At 35.8% G+C, this 22,524-nt stretch overlaps 1 protein-coding gene across 11 annotated transcripts in view; it reads right to left on the bottom strand.

Moving 5' to 3' along the window:
* The window catches only part of ZNF644 (zinc finger protein 644), a gene marked incomplete at its 5' end in the record, with an annotated part of 52,402 nt that overhangs the window by 11,734 nt on the left and 18,144 nt on the right, over positions 1-22,524 (bottom strand). For 2 of the 11 annotated variants that reach the window (XR_014618697.1, XM_084291595.1), the window contains 6 exons: positions 751-873; positions 3,508-4,113; positions 4,288-4,843; positions 5,270-7,316; positions 8,007-8,079; positions 20,600-20,655. Coding sequence is in view for 10 of the 11 variants with exons in the window: in XM_084291595.1 (XP_084147721.1) it covers positions 751-873; positions 3,508-4,113; positions 4,288-4,843; positions 5,270-7,285 (3,301 nt within the window). Of the gene's footprint in view, positions 1-750; positions 874-3,142; positions 3,242-3,507; positions 4,114-4,287; positions 7,317-8,006; positions 8,080-19,628; positions 19,692-20,599; positions 20,656-22,524 lie in introns of those variants that run through there. The other 9 variants (XM_084291587.1, XM_084291590.1, XM_084291593.1 and 6 more) reach the window with 7 other exon arrangements.

Here is a 22,524-nt window from a genome sequence, read left to right as displayed (position 1 = left end):
TTTCAAACTTTGTATCTTTAAGTTTTCCTCACTATATTCCATCTCTGCTCCTGAACTTGCTGCTGACCGTAAAAAGTCCCACTAATCTTAGCAATACTCCAAGTAAACTCAGGAATTTGCCTACAGCCAAGAAAACTGAAGGTCTCTGGAAAAGTCAAAATATGTAATTTCAATATAAGCATTGTATTAATAAAAAAAGCATTAATAGTAGTGCCAAATGATGTACTACACTCACTCCATTGTCAGTCACTCCATAACTGGTTTGTCAGCCAAACAAAAAATGAAACCAGCTACATATATTATGTTGTTAGAAATACACAAGCTGGAAAACTATTTGTTTCTCCTATTTTAGCTACAGTACTCTTAGTAATTATATGTAATATAATTGCTTTTTTTTTGTTTATTTTTTGAGGTACTTATAAACACTTTGTTAAATGCCCAACTAGCTGGTTTTGAAGTTGTGATATTGTGGGAGAATGGATTTATATGAACATCTCTTGGTTTTGCTTACATACCTTAAGTGTTGGATCCAAAATGAGTAAGAATGAAAATCAGACATGAGAGTGGACAACAGCAACATACCTTTGTTTAAAAGTTGCTGAAGTTTTAGGGCAAATAATTTTTTTATTTATTTATTTTTAAACCAACGGAAGCTTCAAAATTATTTGGAATTAACAAATGCTTTTGTCCAGTCTGATGAAGAAAATGCATCATAGACAGACTTGCTTTTACATCTGTAACAAAACATACCTGTCCCAGTCAAAAGTCCAGCACTCTTCTTTCGTGCATAAGCGCGTAAGTGGTTGGACAGGCTAACAGCACTTGTAAACGTCGTATTGCAATGCACACACGTTCTAAGCTTCACAGGCATACCTATCATTCAAAAGAAAACTATAATCCAGTTCTCTCTTCAAAAAAATGAAATTCTCAAAGCGTTGTAAAAAGTTTTCTGTAATAAAGATGGTTTAAAATATATTCACTGCATTGATGCAATTGTTTAGTATATTAGAAGGATTGAAGTTAACCATTATTAGTTTTCCATGTAGTGCTTTAAGCCAAACCTTGTTATTTGAACAGAAAGAAGGCAACTTGAACCCCCTAGGCTACTCTGCATTTAATACCTAATATGAAATTCCTACAGATCTCCACGTTATGAAGCTCTATTCCCAAAATAAAACCCTACAATTTGAATAGCACAGTTCTGTTCAGAAATTTCAGAGCTTGCAACATTTCCAATAAAGAGAATTTTAAAAGTATAGTTGACAAAGTGGTAATTAAAACCCATAAGACTAAAAGGCTCAACACTAAATTAGGCTGCTGCTGAAGGCTTAGAGAGAGGTGGTAAAACACATCACTGAACAGCTGTTAAACAAAACATTTTGTTCAGTGCATTTTCTATTCATTACTTTAGATGCGCAATCAATAATGAAAGTTAATGATTTGAAGTTTTTTGCTAAAATCTCTGTGCTAAATAAATAATCAACAAAGCAACATGCTACTTATCACAGGAAAACAGTGAAAGTGAAATAATACTGAACTCCTCACTTACCAGACAAAGAAACCATTATAACTTCTCCCTTGCTCAACTTTACCATCATGTTCTCCATTTATTTTACCCAAGATACAGTGTTTTGGTCAACTAATGTTTCCAGTTCTCTGCTGATAAATCATTAAAAGAACAACAACAAAAAAAAGCTGTATCTATCCAACTGGAAAGCCTCAGTTTACAGGAAAGGAAGAATCCTATTCTCCAGCAGCCCACAGAAGACATGCTGTTTTTTCAGGCAAGTTACAGAAGAAGAGTATCTGGTTGGTAAAAACAAAAAAAACCAACAACAACAAAAAAAAAAAAAAAAAAAAAAAACACAACTTTTTCACTCTAAAACCATGATTAAAAAGATTTGCCTTTTTAAGAAAAACTAAAGTATTTCAACTTGATGTTAAATATTTTCTCATTAACTCAACTGGCACAGTGCATTTGTTAGTTGTCAAATTCCATTACCTCAGCCACAGATAATTATAGGTCCCCATTCATAGCTGTTAGTATTATGCAAGCGCATGTTTGTTTTTACCTGGTTGTTCATCACAACCAAACAGGTTCTATACCTAGTATTCAGCAGTAAATATTAAACAGAAAGCAATACCCAGTGTCAGATTTGGCAAGCTACTCCTTTAGCATTGTTTTTCAAATAATTAAGCCTGTCAAAGACACACTTCCTTTATTAAACAACCTCCTGTCTTAAAGGACAACCATATACATCCAGAAGACATTAAAGGTAATTCTGTTCTGCCTCTGTCATTTTAGAAAGCCACCTTTGTTAAGAAATTGATTGCCACACTTTCATAGCCCCCTAAAAGAACTTCTGAGCACGCTGGACTTGTTGCTGTTATTTCTTTAAAGGAAGACGAGAGTATATGTGAAAAAGTACTACGCAGTGCCAGTTTTACTAACCTACATTGAGTAATAACAAGAAAAACAAAAGAACTGAAAAAGTCATGGGTATAAAACTAAGATCTTACTCCTCAGTTTAAAGAATCCTGCAGCATTATAAGGTGTTGTCCAAATAAGAAATATATAAATGCAAGCTCTACATACACATTAAAAAGGATCCTGCACGAATTCCTCAAGACTAGAAATAGCTCTGACAATTAAAAACATTCTAAAAAAAAAATGAACATATTAGTATAGATTGTCTAGAAAGTCAATTATAGAATTGTTTCATTAGCACAATCCTCAGCGGATGGGGACACCTTTGTCCATATCAGTCAGGGGCTGAATATTAGAACACTGCTGACTACAGCTGCTTTCCATCAAAGCTTAAACTAGCACACATCTTCACTCAGGATAGACAGGCCCTAAGCAAGCATGAGTTTCCCCCAGCAGCCACGATTTTAAACCAAACAAGAATTAATCTATGGTGCAAGAGTCTGTTTGCCTAAGACATCAAAATTAGTCAATAGATATTAATCAGCTTAAAATATTATGTGCTTAAAATGTCATTAACAATTCTGTCGGTTTGAACAAATGCCGCTTTGCACAAGTCTCGAACATTTAAATGAAACAGCTTGCAAACCAGCAGTTTTAAAGCCCAGAAACAGGGTCCAAGCCCAAACACTTCAGAACTGTTAAGTCTGCCAAATACCTCAACTTATTGGTGGTCTAGGATGTGTCTTCTTCCTTACTGAGGTTCGTTTTGTGCCCACTTTGGATTGGTAAACTCAAACATATGCAGAAAAGGAGCTACATTCCATGCAAAAAAAAAAAACAAAAAACAAAAAAAAAAAAAAAAAAAAAAAAAAAAACAACCCTCAGTGCTGCTGAATATTCACTTAAGAAAAAACATGCAAGAAAAATTTGCTGTGCTACCTCTCATGGTCAGCATCCTCTGGAAATGAAATAATCAAATGAACAGAATCCCCCTACAAAGTACTGTGTACTTGTATGTTTTCTGTGAATTAATGCGTTCTTTGGAAATGTTGTCAAGACAGCGAGAAACATCATCTTACCTGACTGCATAGTCAAGTCCATTTTTTGTGGCTGATACATCAATGGACTGTCTTCATTTAATGGAAGAACACATTTCTGAACAAACCTCTTTCTCGCAGTTTGATTATGAATCTTTTGAGGAGAAATATCAGGATTCCTTTCTTCTCCTAACCTTTTATTTTTCAGAAGTTCTATCAGTGTAAGTGACTGATTTTTTTTTTCATCATGTAGCACTGCTTTTGTTTCATCACATTCATTTAGGAAACTCAGCCCTTCTTCCTCCGATGCAGACACAGATGTATCTTCAGTCTTTAGGCCATTATGGTATGCTTCAAGAGGTATAACATTCTGAGATAAGAAGTCATCATTTGATGCAAATTTCTGAGCAACAAATGGTCTGGGAATAATGCGGCGACTATTCAAAGCCTTTAGAATTTTTTCATACTTCTCTTCGTTTTGCATCATCTCATTCAGAACACAGATCGGAGACTTGTGAGCATCCCACTTGGTTTTGCCAAGCCTCTTCAGGTGTCCACGCACATGATTTGACAATCCAATTTTAGTATCAAACCAGCCTCCACAGAGCTGACACGTATGCTCAGAGGAAGTTTCAGATTTCTCAATTGCTATAAAGAAAATAATTTTCATGTATTTTGACAATTATGTACTATTAAATATTACTACGGCAAATCATAAGAACAGGCTTTACAACAAAATGAAGCAAGTCTTGTTTATTGTTCAACTTAGCATCTTTGTCCCCTCTAATTTACACCCAAATTAAAAAAAAAAGAAACACATACCTTTTCTAACACGCTTAACAGGAGTTCCTGTTCCAGTTCTTTTAAAATGTTGCATTTTGTCACTCGTTGCTATCTGTTCTGGTGAAACAACATGACGGGCTTCGTAGCTCAATCCAGCTCTGTGAAGATGCCCTCGGACATGATTGGACAATCCAACACCTGTTTCAAAGGTTGCTGGGCAGTATGGGCAGGACTTCTTTTCAAGCGACAAATCAGTCCAATGGAAAACTGAATTATGTTTTGGCAATGCTGATCCTACATTTTCTAAATTCTGAGGATCATGCAGCTCACGGAGGAAGTTACTACCCTCAGCATCTTCATAATATTCAAAATAAAAGCCATCATTCTGCTCATAACTAAGCGAAGATTTATCAACAGCTTCATGATCTTCTATTTTACCTTTGAATATAGGGAATAGGCTTACATGCTCCTGATTAATATCACTGTAAGATTCATCCTCCACAGAGTGTGTAGTGTAATCACATAGTTCAACATTATCCCATGAACTTTCATCCTCCGTTTCATAGCTGTCTTTTTTTTCAGCAGAGTTAAGTTTCTGTAAAACAACAACAGTCATTTTATGCAGAAAATCTGGATAGCAATCCAAATCATTTCCTGTAACAGAGCCTTCCCTCTTGGATTCTTTAACCACTCTTTTTACAGCTACATGCCTATGACCTTTATAGCCTTTTGCCCTTTTGCAATCAAGATTATTTGAATCCATGACAAAACAATTATTATGGGGACTTCTATGTAAAGAACTGACACAGTTGGACTCTTCCTTTTTTAAATGCAAAGGATAAGAGTCACTAGATTTTTTAATCATCCCGTAGTTTTCATATTTGTGTCTATATAAATAATTATTGCTTGTTTTGACACTAGCTTTCTGCTTTGCTGCTTGATGAAAATATTTAGGTTTCTGGTCAATGCTATTTCTAATCAAAAAGGTCTTGTTTGTAGAATTTAGATTGCACACACTTACAGATGACTGTGAAACGCTTTTCCGGGCCTTCTGTATCCTGTAGGGTCTCTTGTGAAGTTTGGTGAAGTTACTGGACTGTGAAGTAGAGCCAAAAGATCTTTTTACATCCTGTTTTAAAACCGAGTTCTTCGGAAATGTAGAAGATTGTTTCATCAACTGTTTTGTCCTGCTACCAAAATCTAAAGATTCTTCTATAATGCTGCCTTTCCTCTTTTCTAGTCTAAGATGGCTACGAAAGGGATCGATGCAAGATGTTGGATGCAGGTATTCCATGTGTTTTTTTAAAATGCTTCTAGCCGAAGTTGTAAATGGACACATCTTACACATGTACGTTGCTGACTTTTTTGAGGATCCTAAATATGGATCTTTCATGGATGCCTTTTTCTGTGATTTCCTCTGGGACATGTCACTACCAATAATGGAACATTTGACTACTGCTCCATGAGCAATCCCTCGATGGCATTCAAGTTCATTTTCTGTCACAGCCATGAAATTGCATTCCTCACAGCAATAGTATCTTTTATCTTTTTCATGGGTCTTTGCATGCTGCACAAATGTTTTGGGACAATTAGTACCAAATACACATTGGGGACACTGTAACCGTGCACTCCTACCCTCATCCTGAAGTTCTTTAAGCTCACGGATTTCTTCCATCAGTTTCTGCCTTCTTTCCTGGTGAATTATCATATGTTTGAGAAGTGAATTACGATCTCGAAATGTCCTTCCACATTCCCTACATGCATAGGGCCTCGGGACATTGAGATGTCGGAAATGGCTGTTCCCATCTAAATGGTACATCATATGCCTATGCAGATGTTTTTTCTCCCTAAAATTCACATTGCACTTTGTACAGGGATAAAATGATGGTTCATCAGTACTGAAAGTAGATGGTGATTCAGAATCATTCTGTTCACATTTATTTTTTAAAGTATTGGAAAGAAAAGTGCTAGTGTGAACAGGAGAAGCATCTTCTGCACAGCTACCAGTGGGACTATAAATGAGTTGTTGGATAGCATCAACAGCTTCCAGCTCTTCATCTGTGGATTCAGGCTTTACTTTATTCAATGAATATTTTTGTGGTTCTACCATTTGTAGCTCTTCATTCTGTTCTAAGAAGTCAACACTTAGAAGTTTTGATTTACTAGGAATATAACCTGTATCACCAAAACAGTCTTCAGTATAGCGTGTTATTTTACTAACGTCCATTTTTCTTTTTCTCTTTTTTTCTAAACCTACTTTACAGTGAATTGGAGACTTCTCTATTGTTTCTTCATTTGTCATAAGAAACTGTATAAACTCTTTCTGTGGATCCCAGCTGGGATCACATGTCGATCTGAAACCACTTGTACCTGAGGAAATGCCTGTTAATGTATCAACACAATCATCTTTTACCAGTAAATTTTTATCATCCTCACAAACTTCTACTTGGCCTACTAAAGTGCTATCTACACTATTACCTACTGATTTCTGTGAATCACAACCAATTGAAGCAGAGGTAGGTAGATTTTTAATGGAATGAGTCATGTTCTTAGCATGTGCTACATCAGGTAACAAAAATAAAACTTGGTGCTGATTTGATTTTTGTGTTGTACTCTTTGCAGGCAGCTGAAGGTCTTGAACCACTGTCAAAGTTGAGCAGGAATCTGTATGATGACCTACAGGCTGTCCAGTGGTTAATGAAACACTGCCTTTATTCATAATGGAAGTCTTAGTTGAGGTGGAGTGTGAAACTGGTCCATTAACAGCAGTTCCTCTAGACAAGATAAAGTTTTCACTAGAAACAGTAGGAGCACCAGTGTGTATAAATAGAGAAGTCTGGCCTCCACTTAAGGCTTTTTCAGATAAGTCCCTTGATAGCTCCTCAGGCAGAGTCAGTGTATTGTTCTTCTGAAATGACGTGTCACTCTCTTGTGATTTAGGAATGCCACCTTCTTCCTCAGATATGAAATTATCACCACACAGAATTTCTGCTTCTTTAGCACCAGTGACTTCAGTATTTATCTCTAAGTCATCCATGTTGCTGGTCTGTCCATTAAGCACATTTAGACTGAAGCAAAAAAAAAAAAAAAGAAAAGAAAAGAATCAGGCAATCACAGAAATAAAGTGTCAATTTTAATTTACAATATTTTCCAGGAACAGCCTTCTTCACACTGCAATCAGAAAAAAAATAAGTTTTGAATAAGAACATGCATTTTTAACACGTTTAAGATATTCAAGACATGTTTAAAATTTATAAATGAAGCAATCAAAAACTATGCATTTTTTTGCTATGCTACATTACCTACAAAAATACAAAACACCTACAAGCAAGATGGGAAAAAAATGTGATTAACAAAAACTGAGCATTCTACATGCGCAGTAACATGAACCCAGAGTTTATCTTTAGTTGCTTTCTAGAGGCAAAACAAGTTAGCAGTAAAAGCTATCCAGACATCTGCTAGTTATTTCAGTGACTTTTTTTTTAAACCATACTTCCATTTAGCACCTAGGAAATAAACTAATTTTTACGTATCTCAAGGTATCACTTTTTTCAATTTGTTTGTATACAACTGACATGATGATACACACAAGCTTGTAGAGTGTTTACTTTGGTATTAATTGAGAAAACACATAACAAGCCCAATTTTGAACATAAGATTACTGATGGAAACGACAAAGAATCTAGAGTTAATCAAATTAGAGTTGTGCTAAAAGGAGTCATTACCTAGACTCTTTGAATTAAAATGTTATAACTCACAACAAATATCCATGGCTCCCTGCAATGGTCCTTTATTGAAATCAAGGAAGACCATGCTTGACATCCTTTTTTCCTAAAGAGAGAAAACAAGCTGATTAAAGGATACCATTTTCATTTTTTTACATCACACATCAAAATGAGTTTAGAATTTCAATTCAACATCATGACAGTTATCCATACAATTCAAAGCTAGCTATCACTTAATGGAAATTCTCTGCTACTGCTTTTGTTTCAAGTCAGCAAAAAGACAAAAATAAAATAATTTCATCTTCTAAAAGTTTGTAAGAAACAAGCCTTAATATGCCATGACTTTTTTTTACTTTTTTTTTTTTTTTTTTTTTAACTGTTTAGAAGAAAAATAAGCTGTATTTGGAGTACAAATATAATGGAAAAAACTTATTGCAAGAAGTTAAAACATTATTTTCTTTGCTACCCAATTACTGAATTACCCAATTTAGAAATATGGTTTTATTCTATGCCAGCTATGTAATAAATATTTAATATATGAGAAACAATACTATTTTATTACGTTAGTTATAACATGCCCTTATGCAAATGTTCTACTAGAAAGGCCACATATTCAGCTTCCCATTTCTTAGACTTCTGAATTTCTTCGCTGTTTTCAGATGGGTCAGTTTCTACCACAAAGACGACCTCTATTAAGATCATATTCAGAGCTTTCACTATAAAATGGTGATAATGCACCACACAGCAGGTGTCTTTACATCACATACACAAGTTGGAAATTGGCAGTGCAAGCCTGCACTAAAAATCAGTAAAGCGAAATTTACAGGAGGGAAAGCTCCAAGAATACACAACTACTCCAGTAATTTTATCACTGAGTAATGTAAGCTTCATATAATATTAGCAATGGAGTATAAAAATGTTCACAAAAAAATTAGAAGCAATATAGTAAAGTCAGTTTTGCCTGCAAGATAGTGCATTTTCCCTGTTTTGCTACTGCAGAAGTAGACAAACGTATGCTCAGTCAATTTGAGAGCCTATATTAGCTTTTCTCAACAGGAAGCAATGTCGCTAACGAAGTGGTAAATTCAGTGTTAATGAGTGGCTTCACTGTTACCACCTGTGAGGTAAAATCTTCCATGTTCCAAGTTCCACCCATCTGTTCTGGTGTTAGGGGTTCAGAGGAAGAACAGACGCTTCCCATTTAAAGCAACCTCATTGGTACCCCCTGAACAGCAGGGAGGCAAACTGAGAACATCGTGCCTGCTTGGAGATTGCAACCCTCATTATCAGAATGGCTCCTGAAAACTTTTCACAGGTTCATGTGATGAAGACAAAATCATGTTGCTCCACATACAAAAAAACATATGTTGACTTTAAATATTAGTGTTAAAGCTTGAGCTAAAACAAGGTGGATAGGGCACCACACAACCACCTCAAACTTGAGAGTCCCTTCAAAACTATCCTGAACAAGAAACATTACATCGTGCAATCATAAGAGACTCATTTCCATATTGTGTATTTATGGAGATTGTGAACTATTCCATATGGATCTGATTAGAAGACTTCTATGGTAATACAGCTGTCCCTACAGATTTCAGGCTTTGAATTAAGCCTGAAATGCTTATCATATTGATAATATCACTGTTACATTTTAATCATTTCCTGCTAATTATCTTCTCTCCCCACCCCCCCCCCCCAGCTACCAGAGTGGTACAATTCACTATTATACACCCAGGACAAACGCGAAGAAGTTCTAACAGTGTGGTCCTAAAGAAAACATACAAAAAATATTGTTAAGTAACATTAATAAGTAACATTAATTTAGAGTATTGTGATAACAGTGAGCCACATGCAATACAAGTGCAGAAAATTACTCCGTGGCAATGATTCCACACAATACCATCATTTTTGAGGAAATCATTAACTTGTACCACATTCAGGAAGCCTACCACCCACACTGAAACACTACCTAAACGTGAACATATTGGGAGGAAAAAAAAAAAAAAAAAGCAGAAAGAAAATCAAAGCTACTAGCTACTAGCATTTAATCAAGGCTATACAATATTCTTTGCATATTTCCATCACTTGTAAGTATTGTTTTCTATACCACATCACAGATGCACACAATATTAATTCTCTTGAAATGCATGGTAAATAAATCCTTAATGTAGTTGAAAAAATAAACTTCAAGTTTAAACTTGAAATTTAGTATTGCAAATAGTGTTTGTTATAACTGTATGGTGTTTGCCCTGGTGAGTTACATAGTGCTTACATTGGAGATAAGTACAGAAGAGCAATGCTCAAAAAGCCTAGCCTACATAAACATGCACAATTCCAGGCTCATACTATTGAAACACTTTACCTAAAAGGCCAAATTCTATTCAATTATTTTAGCTAAACCTGGAATCACTGTCACACAGTAAACAGTTATTTTTAATTTACATGATACATTGTTTATTACAGCGGAATTATTTCATACTCAAGAGTAAAACCCAACCAATTATTTAGCCAACTTCCACCCTGACTTAATTAACTACTTTTCAATTTACATATTAATTTTTAAAAATACTGTTTTTCTTCATAAAATATCAGTTTCAAATAATAATGAGTTCTGCAGATATGACTGCCTGTGGCCAGATACCCTAAGCATTAAAAAAGTGTAAGGTCAGATCTGTCTTCAAGATGACAGATCATTTAAATGCCTTAAGCTAATCTTATTGTCTCAAAAATCTTGAACATCAGTATTTTTGCAAACTATCAGCACTTGCTATAACACCTTTACTACACTACATCTTGAGGTTACTACAGAAAAAATGAGGTGATAATTGCATATTAACATAATTATTCGGTAATCCCTCTCAGCAAGCTTCCCAGGTCACTCAGTAATTCAGATTAGATGCAACCTTCTTGTCATCAGATCTATGCTGTCCACTTTCTGTTCATTAATAATTCTTTTTGATAGGAACGTACTTAATTCCACTGTTCTATGTACATTATTAACTGTATTTATTAAAAGTAGGTTCATGACATTTCCAGGTTCCTGTTTCATAATGACAACCTTTGCGATGTAGTAGTGTCACACACCAAATTTTATGCCTTTATGCAATACTAGTTCATTAAAGCTTACACTCCAACACTGTGCTGTCGCCTACTAGCAGTTATAGCTAGATGTTTGTCAATTTCTGTTACAAAAAAAAAAAAAACACAACACCTTATGTTATGCAGATTTACAACAGATTTGAGAGCACACAGGAGGTGAAAATTTAAGATGGAAAAAATTGACTGAGTTTGTGAAAAGCATGAAGTGTGTTTATGTATTTTGATACCAAGTTTCATAGTCACAGTGACTATTAAATGGCACAAAAACTTAAAACCCATCTCCCAAATAGACTGAATTTACTCAGCCTAATTAAATGAACTAAAGAAACAAATTATTTCAACAGTGTTGTAATGAAGGCGAAAAGCTCTGTTTGTCCTGTGCCAAGTAATTTGTCATAAATGAAGTTCTTTAAACAGATATGTGAATAACCAGGGCACTCGCGATTATTAAAGAGATAGGAAAGGTGTTTCATGCTTGCACTGATTCCATTTAATTTATTTCTTCAAGACTTTGCTATGTAAAGAGAGAAAACTAACAAACCCCATCTCTTTATCCACAAGCATTCCTGTAATAAAGCTTTTTCAAATGACAGAAGATACAAAAAATGATGGAACCAGTCACAGATTTTTGAGCAACAAGCGGCAGACCTGAGAGCTTGTACGTTGTGGCACCAGACAGAAGCAGAAGCTCCTTCCGTTTTGCCTAATTTGCAGTCTATTCCTATATTAACTTAGTTATGATCCATGTCACACATTCTGTCAAAAGTGAAATGTTTAAGAACCTTTGGAAAACGAAGGATTATGCAGAGTAAGTTTTACCCAGGTCAACTGAAGGAGTGGGGTGAGAAATCCAAAACCCTTGCCTCCCAAATAACTAAGTGTATTAGTATAAACTAGCTGCACCTTCAGGGAAAAGTAATCTTTTTGGAGAGCATCTTTTTACGTGGGCAGATAGTGACAAGACAAGGGAGAATGGCTTTAAACTAAAAGAGGGGAAATTTAGATGAAAAGTTAGAAGGAAATTTTTCACGCAGAGGGTGGCGAGGCACTGGAACAGGTTGCCCAAAGAAGCTGTGATGTCCCATCCCTGGAGGTGTTCAAGGCTGGGCTGGATGAGGCCCTGGGCAACCTGGTCTGGTGGCAGGTGTCCATGCCCAAGGCAGGGGTTGGAACTGGGTGGTCTTGTAGTTTCAATCTAACCCAAGCCATTCTATGATCTCACTTAGTGAATATCTGGACAATATTTTTGCCTCTTCCATACAGTAATTCACACTCTTCATACCTACTGAGTTTTGGGTGTTATCTAACAAGATCAATATCCAAAGCTAGTATGATTATGATATTGTAATAGTTAGAAAAATACATATTACTAGTTTCCCTCTTTATCTAAAAGCTATCTTGATCCACCCTCAGATGGAAATAGAGCTATAAAGCCTGACAACCAAAGGTCAAGTCAGTGACTCACCTTGCCTTTCTCCAGCATGTTCGCAAATTAAATTGTTGAAAATACATTCCATTCTCCACAGCACAGGTGGATTATTCTTAGATTTCCTTACTTAACTTTGAAACCTACAAATTCATCTGAACACTTCTGGAACTTAACTTCTGCAGCTAACAGAGGGCTAGTTTAGTATGCACAGCACTTATAAATGCTGCCCTCCCACACCTACTCTACACGCAAGCATATGATTATTAATCTAACTAGTCTGAGCAGTTCCACTGAAAATTAAGCTTTTCTGATTCCAATGTTTACATGAAAACATAAACATCATAAAGTTCCCATAGCTAATGAGACTCCTGTATTAGGTAATTTTCAAAGCAGCAAGAAAATACTCCAATGCAAAACTAAGAATACAAAAGTTGCCACCATCCACACTAATGACAATACTACAACCTATTATGCATTTTAATATTTATTTTTAAACTGCACAAATTGCTCCCAATTCCTTAAAAAAGGTAGGAACAAGAAATTATGTAAACCAAGATGTAAAATTCAAAATGAAATTCACCAAGATGTCATATTGCTGTGGAAAAAGTTGACCAAAGAGAAATTTACAATTATACAGGAGTAAATTACACAAAGTTCTCTCCAGGAGCTTGCAAAAGATCAACATAACTGAAGAAAGATAACTGTCATTGCTCAGGAATGGAAGATTCCCCACCAGCTTTTAATAGCTAGACAGCCTTACCACAAACAACAGGTTTCCTGCATAGCCTGTGAGTCAAACTCAAAACCGCTACTTTGTGTGGAAGTCTCAGATTTGAGACAGATACGTTAATTCTAATTCCTACAGTAGCACTGCAAGTCTTAACTGTACAACTACCATTTACCTCTCTTGTTGACTACCAGAATGTATAGAGATTAAAACTGATCTCAAACAGTTTTCTATATTTTTTAATACTGACTCAGTTTGAAACCAATCCAACTAATTAATTTCTCATCTGGTCACACATTGCCTTAGATTTCTAAAGCTATTTCTACTCTAAAACACATGCAACCAATCTCAGTTCAAAGTCTGACATTAATGTCAAACAAAAATACTGCTTCAAGGTATCAGGCGGAAAAAAAATGAAATTATAAGATTTTACCTGTATTGCAAAAAATCCAAAACATGATACAAAATAATCAGAAAGAAATAATTAGTTTCTTAGAAGTAACTTACTAGTTTTTAGAATTCAGAATCTTCTAAACAGTCAACACAAAGACATTAAAGTCTACAAAATCTTTAGGAAATAAAATGCAACCAAGGCAAAAGAACTTTCTTCATGATGAGAAACTATCAAGTTCAGATCTTTAAGGAAAAGTGGGCTGGTATTCCACTAAACCATCACCCTACAAAAAAACCTGTCTATTCATTATACTCAGGAACATCACACTAATTTTCGTAACACTCATTTACATGAAACTCTGTTACTAGTGAAACTTCTTCAAAAACTGTGTATAAAATAGAAAAAAAATGTTTCTTTAAAAATGTCAGGCTTTTAGAAACTTGATTTCTGGTCTAGAATGTGTAAGAGTAATATTTAACATCTCATATCTGCAAGGCAACAGTTTACAACTGAAGCATGACTGTCTTACAATTCAAAAAACATATCATTGCTGCCACCAACCATTCTCATTCTTATTTCTTGAATATTGATTTGCTTGGGCTGCATTTGGAGGACTGCTGCCAGCATGCTGAGGGAGGTGATCCTTCCCCTTTACTCTGCACTGGTGAAGCCACACCTGGAGTCCTACATCCAGTTCTGGGCTCCCCAGTACAAGAGACATGGAGCTACCAGAGAGAGTCCCCTTGAAGGGCCACTAATTTGAGTAAGAGATTGGGGCATCTCGTATGAGGAGAAGGCTGACGGACTGTTTACCCTAGAAAATAATACGTGATCAGTATGGGATGTCACCCACGTGTGCAAACATCCGAAGGGAGGCAGAACTGCACTTTCTTCAGTGGTGTCCAGTGACAGAAAAAGAGGCAAACAAGCACATGAGTTTCCACTTGAAAATAAGGAATTTGGTTTTTTATTTTTATTTATTTATTTATTTATTTATTTTTAACTGCAAGGGTGACTGGCAGAGGTTGCCCAGAAAGTCTCCATCCTTGGAGATATTCAAAAGCCTTCCAGATGTGGTCCTAGGCAAGCTGCTCTAGGTGACCCTGCTTAAGAAGGAAGGTTGGACAAGACCTGTAGAGGTCCCTACCAACCTCAACTATTCTGTAATTCCGTTTGAGTACATTTTTTCCACAGAGTATCCCAATTCTCACTTACCTTACTCCCCATTAAGAGTGCTACTTACATTCAGACTATCTGCTTTTATCATTTATTGTAAAATATCAGAAATATAAGCATAAGTATCTTAATTAAAAGAAGTTTCTGAACACTACCTTTAGATTTTCCATTCTGACAGTTTAAGAAATCAACAACAAAAAATCAGGTACGTAGGAGAAGTGCATTTTCTCTACCCCACGCTAGGTAGAACATATCCACAGCAAAACCCTAATTCTATGTCCCTCACCTCCAGTGTTCCTGTTTTCCAGAGTTCTCTCTCACTAAATAAAGCAATAATATTATTCTGAAATTTATAAACCTGCATTTTCTAAGTTCCTCACCATTTTTTATTAATATTTCTACTATTCAGGACTTTCTTCAACCGTTACAATTACTTTTCCATAGGATGAATCCCCTCTTCTAGGCCACAATTTGCTTTGATGTCTTTTTGATATATCACACCTCAGAGAGGCCTAAGGACGCCAGATTCTCAGTGTCAGCTTTTCAGGCGATACAAGAAAAGTATTTCCTCATCATCCAGCCCATTGCCATCAGTAATGCACTTTTGTAACTGTAGTCACAGTGAGTGAGAAATTTCCTAAACAACGTGTTTAGGAAAGTACATGCTTTCTTATGGGCTCTAGTGCTATCACTACAGTACTCATGAGAGGGAAAAAAATAAATAATACAAAAAGAAAAGGAAAGACCTGCTGTCATTGCAGAAGATTTTGGCTTGCAGAGAAGAGAAAGTTGTCTCAACATGTAGCCATATACTGTCAAATTACTTTGCTGTATGTTAGAATTATGCTTTTCTTAGCAGCAAAGCCAATTTAAATGACTCCTGCCTTCCTCTACTCCTCCACATTTCTTCTTTCAGTTTATCAACAATTTCATTACCTAGCTTAAAAGGCTGGCATATACACTGCTGAATCAGCACAACTGACAGGCAACAACTAAGAGTAAGGGCACAAACTTTTCCTAGCTTTGTTGACAGAAAAATCTAATGGAGAATCCTTTCCTAAAACTTGCATCAATGAAAAGTGAAAATGCAGAGAATTGCAGAAGGCAAAAAAGTAAGTTTTGTCAGTCCCATATTTACCTGCAAAAGGCATTATGAGGAACGCTACTATGAAGAAATTTTATGCTCTAAAATTACTTGAAGTATACTATTCGAAGTAAAATGCTAGAAATAAATGCTACAATAATTCAACTCGGGAACATTAGGTATTACAATTTCTGAGAATACTACTGATGTAAGAAATTACCTTAAATTACATTTTAGACATTATAGCTAGATTTTCCACAAACACATACAAAGACAAATCCTTTCATTAGGTTAAACAAGAAGCATTTTCATTTCTAAAACTCATCGCTGACTTTTATAAAATTCAAAACAAACCTACTCTCCTTTAAACCATAGTTCTGCAGATTCAAAGCCAGTTTATTTGTTCAGACAGAAGTCATTCTTAAGCCAAGTACTGCCACCAAGTGGTGATGAAATTTCATATGCAAATCTAATGATTCCCCAAATGCAGAGCTCACAGAACTAAAAATGTTTTCCCCAGTGCCAAGTAAGTGACTGATGGTGTACTAAGAAAAAGACTTAAAACTAATCAGTCAAAGCAGAACTGCATATTTTTCATAGTGAATCAAAAACCAACTTTTAATTTAAAACAAAGTTTTTTCCTACATTTAGGCACTTTTGGTCAGACACCTTTTGTGAGCAATGGAGAAAAGAGCTTTCTTCCACTACAAATCCAATACACATAAGCCAAATGACTCTAATAATTAGCTGTTTTCCATAACTCTGTGCAAACCCCCAGTGATTACAACTATATGGCCACAGAAGTCTTGTTTTCAGGGTACTCTCAAATTTCAGAGAAAGTCAAATTCAGTAACTGAAGCAGCTCCACCTGCCCCGACTTTTAGCATAGAAACATCCAGCATTTTATTTGCACAAGCTTTACCCTTCGTTAATAGAAAGAGAACACAGACAGCCAATTTTAATTTAACTATTCTGAGGAATATTTCTCAAATTCATTAAGTTTGTATTGTTATCTGCACAAGTTATTCCTGAGGTGTTATACCCAAAGATCATTGATGAGAACACTGCACAACAACAACATGATGCCACATAACAGACTTACAGTACAACGCTCTTAAAAGACATTAAAAGAGTTAAGCTCAATTTTATTGGCATATATCTTAAAATATTACACACCATTCAACTTTGGGGAAAATTCTAACTTTATTTCCCATTACACTGAAAAAAAAAGTGGTAATCGTTTTTTTCCAGCATGTTCTGAGACCTATTTAGCAATTTCTCAAGTGTTTTTTCTCTTATATCCATTTTACTGCACACATTTTAATAGCATCACAAGTTCTAGAATTTTATCTTCTGCTGACATAGAGACTTACCCTTTAAAGCATACTATCTTTCCCAATTACAAAAATACTTCTTCCTCAAATAAACACTCTGCTTTTACTCATTTGCTTTAGAACTTCAGTGTAATGAATGACATTTAGTGACTCATAACTAGGCAAACCGCTTCTAATCAACCTCTGTATTCTTTCAGTGATCAAAGGTTAAGAAGCTAGCGAGATGGTAAGCAACAGTGCAAAGAAAGCCCAAAAACTCTCTTGTGCTTTTTTAGATTAAGATGAAAATATTCTGTCCACTTGGAGACTGTTATCATCCTTACTTGCAAACGTATGAAATTGAGTTTTTAGGAGACCTGCAGCTGTATAATATTGAACTTACACTTCCAACTAATAAGAAATGTAAGTCAGTCCCCTAATAATTGTTTTGTTTTTGTTTTATTGTAAGTAATTTATGGCAGAAAACAAGTCTTCATAGTAACTGAGACAATCTGAGCAGTAACATAAATTGTGTAAGATTCCTGCCTGAACCAAAGCAAAATAAATCAGGCATGCCTTATCCTGTGCCTCTAAATATAACCTATCCTTCAACACCTGTGGTAGTATTATTCATTTATTACATTTTCTGCTTTTAGGTAAAGCAATATCAAATACGTTCAAGACAGCTTCTGGAAACAAGTGTGGTTTTGCATGGGGTCTCAATTGGTTAAAACTTATCCTAACTCTACAACCAATTATAGAAAAATTCAGCACAATTATCTATCCTCTGTAAACTTTCCTGTTACATAAAAGTAACCCATTATACTGTTAACACACTGAGACAGATTATTGTTCTTAACTTTCACCCATATTTAAAAGAAGATAGGTTTTCCAAGTTCCAGATTGTGTCTTTTGAGCTCCACTGGAGGACCTAAGAACAGAGACTACAGTGACCCCAATAAGGGACATGCACTGTTTGTAAATAGTATCGTACACTTGTGTATTTTTAACTGACAACAGGTTTTTTGATTTCCAGAAGTCAGGTCATCTTACTATCTACATTTGCAATTAGGAAAACAAGTGATTGCAATTAAAGCAAAAAACTCTAAATTCATTATTCACATAAAGAAAACGTTCAGTCATTAGGAAATGCCTTCTTGTAAAGTATACAAGATGTTTGAGTGAATCATTAAGAGACTTTTTCATCTAGTGCTTTAAGTGACATAAGCTTACGCGAAAGGCCAAGCCTGCACTGAATTGTGTGAGTTAAGTTCATTGTTTAGAAGTCTACAAGACACTGCAGTGTCTACACTATTGAGTGGAGACAGAAGACACACAGTTGATAAGTACAGGCTGTTTGTTAAAATCTTTCAGAGTTGTCCTTGCTGCCATTCTCTGAATCTTCTTCAGCTCTATGTTGCTTTTCAGTCACAGGACTAAACTAGCACCAAGCTTCGATACAGTTTGTTCATACCATACATAGCACAGCATTGCAAATTCAGATAAATGGATATTTGTTTTTTGGTTTGTTCCCTTATAATATGTAGCATTTTCATTGATTTATTGACTATTCAATTGTCATTTTCATAGTTCCATCAGAACCACAAGATCTCCTTCAATCAATAACAGTATTGATCAAATGTCATTATACTGTTTGCATATATTCTTTCACATTTTTCTGTCCTCTTGCTGTATATGCAAGAATACATACAGGCTTTCTCCTCAGAGAACAGCTTAGTTCTATTGTACATAGCTAACCACAATCAAGATGAAAGGTCTTTGGAATTTCATTCAGAAGACTGATTTCACACTCAAAGAACACAATCAGTTACTTTCATGTTGCAGACTTCTCAACTAACTTTCTGTATTTAAACCAACAACAAGATACCACATAAATTAAAGGGAAAATGTAAGCTAAGTACTGAAAGCATCAGAACGCACAATGACCAATTTAAACCTTACTGTGAAATCACATCACCTGCCTAGCTAGGATTCTTTTGTTTTAAGCCCAACCTCAGATAAAGAAATTTACTTCCTTTTGCAGAGTTACATTTATTCCTTTTCTCAAAGCAGCACATTCTATAAACCTGCAGTGTCAGTCAAAGGCATAAAATATTCCTCTACACATAAGTATATGCATACTACAGCAGTATAGCTTGCTTTTAATTCTTTGTAGTTCAGAAGACAATTCATAATTTAAGTCCTGAATCAGTTACACATTATACAAAGAAAAAAAAATAAAAGAATTGTTTTCAATTCCTCACAAAGTATTCTGTTAAAAATCAACATTTTACAGTTGACAGTAGTAGCTCTAAAAGTCCTAGCAGAGCAGAAAATACCAACAAAGCAGGTCATGCCAATTTTAAAATGCACATACTACATTTTTTTAAAAGCTGTAGTAAGTCTAATATTAGAAATGAAATACAAACTCACTTGAGCAAATGGGACTTCCCTCTCACTTCTTCAGAATACAAAGTCACCATGAGCAGCTAAATTCTAAGATAACATACCAGTCAAGAGCAAGCAGAAAACTTGAGAATCCAGCTCTTATTTGCTAAGGAAGCCTGCATACCCAGTTCCATCAAGACCCATGTCTACATTAATGAGAATTTACTTTGCATTCTTACCTAAAGACGCTCATGAAAGAATCAGGCTAAAACAGATTAAACCAAATTGCTCTTAAAAGTGTTTAATGTAATTTAATGGAGAAAGATTAGTTTTTATAGTCCAAAGTATTCCCAAAGTAGAACACTAAGCAACATGAAGAGAAGCAAAATCTGTGTTTAGCTAAGTTCCATATCAAAATAATTATTGTAATAGCGGGGTGTGGACAATAAGTGTTGAAGTAACAGATTTTTTTGTTTCCCTGACTGCTGACAGCTTGCAACTGCAAATGGACACCCAGATTCCACAGTAAGCCTTCATATGCTTTGTCTTACAAATAGCTCCCAAAAGAGCTAAGGGCAGGATAGGGATTTTTTTTTTTTTATTTTAATAATTTGCTGTTTGGTAGCTGGTCAGATTTATCACAGTTATTTATTAATAGTGTAAGTGTTTTGACAATGCAACATACATTTTCAGTTCTTAGAAACCAGGTAGGTAGTATGCAGGAAACAAAATTAATCTCAAGTACTCATAATTCTGCCTCTCGATAACTAACAGAATGCCATGATAGCTTTTTGACTATAATAGATTGCAGGAAAAATGTCATGATAATTTTAAGCACTGGGGAAGGGGGTGTTCCTGTTTTTGTATCATAACACTGTACACATAAATCACAGTAATCCAGATACAAGTTGCAATACAATTCATTTTTTCAACGACTTTTTGTCCTCAGTGTTTAGCTGTATGTCTAACGGACCCAAGGAATCCAGGGGAAAAAAAAAAAAAAAAAATCTACTCACCTTTGTTTGTTTTATTTGTACTAAGCTGTGAGATCCACTTCCGCATTAAAACAAGCCTGCAAAGTAAAACAAAAATTTACTGCACAGCTGTCATTGTTTTCTGCTTGTGTTCTATAACACCAGCCAAGAAAAGCAAAACAAGAAATTCCTACCCACAGATGAATTCTACCAGTTTTGTCTCAGGTTGGAATATCAAAATTCTAGTGTATTTCTGTCAAATAAGCATGATTTTCAAATAACAAATGTTGTTTCTAATCTACCAAGAAACCATATCAAGTATACGTATGCTATTAAAGTAAGCGGGCAGAAAAGGGGGAAAAAAGTCGCATTACAAGAAAAGTTCTCCTGCATCCTCTGCCAGTGCCTTCACACTCAGCTATCTTATTTTCACCAAATGGGGAATGAAGCACAGAGAGGAAAATGGCTACAAACAAAAACAATTTTCTAACCTTCTTAGTAAAAACTATCAGCATATCTGGAATTAAGTGTTGGGACAGTTTTAATACCAGGCCTCACCAACTCCTTGCTTTTCCTAGGAAAAAGTTGTGTTAACTATCATTTTAAGGTTAGCAGTCCCATTTAAAAATCTTAAACTACTTTGCCTTCATGAAGGCTGATTAATGTCAGATTAAACATTCTATTTTCAGTTTTGCTTATGGATCTTCAAAATAACTACACAAGGAAACTTTTCACTTTCTAGTTGGAGGCATCAAGCTAAATGACCTCTGGAAGATGCTCTGAAAGTCACTGAAGTTGCACCAGATTTGGGTACAGAACTGGTTTATTACCAAAGACAACCAGCATTCAGCTTTCCAGCAGAGGTTATTCGTATATAGACTAAACCCATGTATCTATCACCAGAATTAACTCCGGAAGAGATACGTATCCTCACACACTACCTAAAGATTCCTCTCCTAAATTTGTCAGTTTTTTGAATCTGAGTTCCCCAGACAGCCTGTCTCAAAGCCACCCGTCTAAATTACACAGGCAACATAGTTTTCATGGTTCCTGACTCAACTGCAGACCAAATCTTTGCATCGAAGGACTGAGCCCAGACAACCGAAGGCGACAACTGCAGTAATCCAGCAGGCTGTAACACTTTTTTCATGGAATACCTTATTCTGGACCTAGCAGTTCGGACTGTTGCATGAAACCGAAAGCCTTAGCCTACATAATCTGGAAAGCATCTACTCCTTAGATAAAGCTTAAACACAGGTATTCTCAAATGTAGTACTCTTTGTTCACAGGGAGCTCACAAAGCACTTCAGGGGAAAAAAAAAAAAAAAAAAAAAGTGGGGTTACCCTTTATTTACATCTGGCACAGAAGCAACGAGAAGGGAAGACAGAAGATGGACCATCATAATTAGGGTATTGTCCAGCTGAAGGGAAGGTGACATAAATTTCACCATGAGACTATCAACAAGCAAACTGCTGAAGGACCAAAGGGCTGGCCACCGCAGCCCTGCATTACAATTCTGCAGGGCACTTTGAAGTTTATCTCCCCCTTTAGGGATTTCAAAACCTCTGGTGTTCAAAGATTCACCCCACGGGAGACGCTACCTGCAGGGGCATGCAAGCATTTCAGTGCAGGCAATGCAACCCACAGTGAGACACACCGACCTTAGCCCACACTACTGACAGCATCATGACTCGCACTGTTCAAAGTGGCCGAACCCACACTACTTAACCAACACTCACCCCTCAAAGTCCTAATGCTGTGAAGGAGAATTCCTCTCACTCCAGCACAAACAATCAAATCTTAACACCTACTATTCATTTCAAGAGTGTTGACACTTGAAATAACCGAGCACCTGAAATTCTCTCCCAGTAGATCCAAGAGAGGTACTTCTCCAAGACTCCTCAGGGAAAGGCAAAGATTTCAAAATCACAAATGCTTTGCCTCTGATTTTTCCTGTCTTAATTCT

Source organism: Netta rufina (genome assembly GCF_964035555.1).
Source record: "Netta rufina genome assembly, chromosome: 8".
Lineage (NCBI taxonomy): Eukaryota > Metazoa > Chordata > Aves > Anseriformes > Anatidae > Netta > Netta rufina.
Note: the sequence above shows the minus strand (reverse complement) of the source record. Positions and strands in the feature narration are given on the sequence as shown.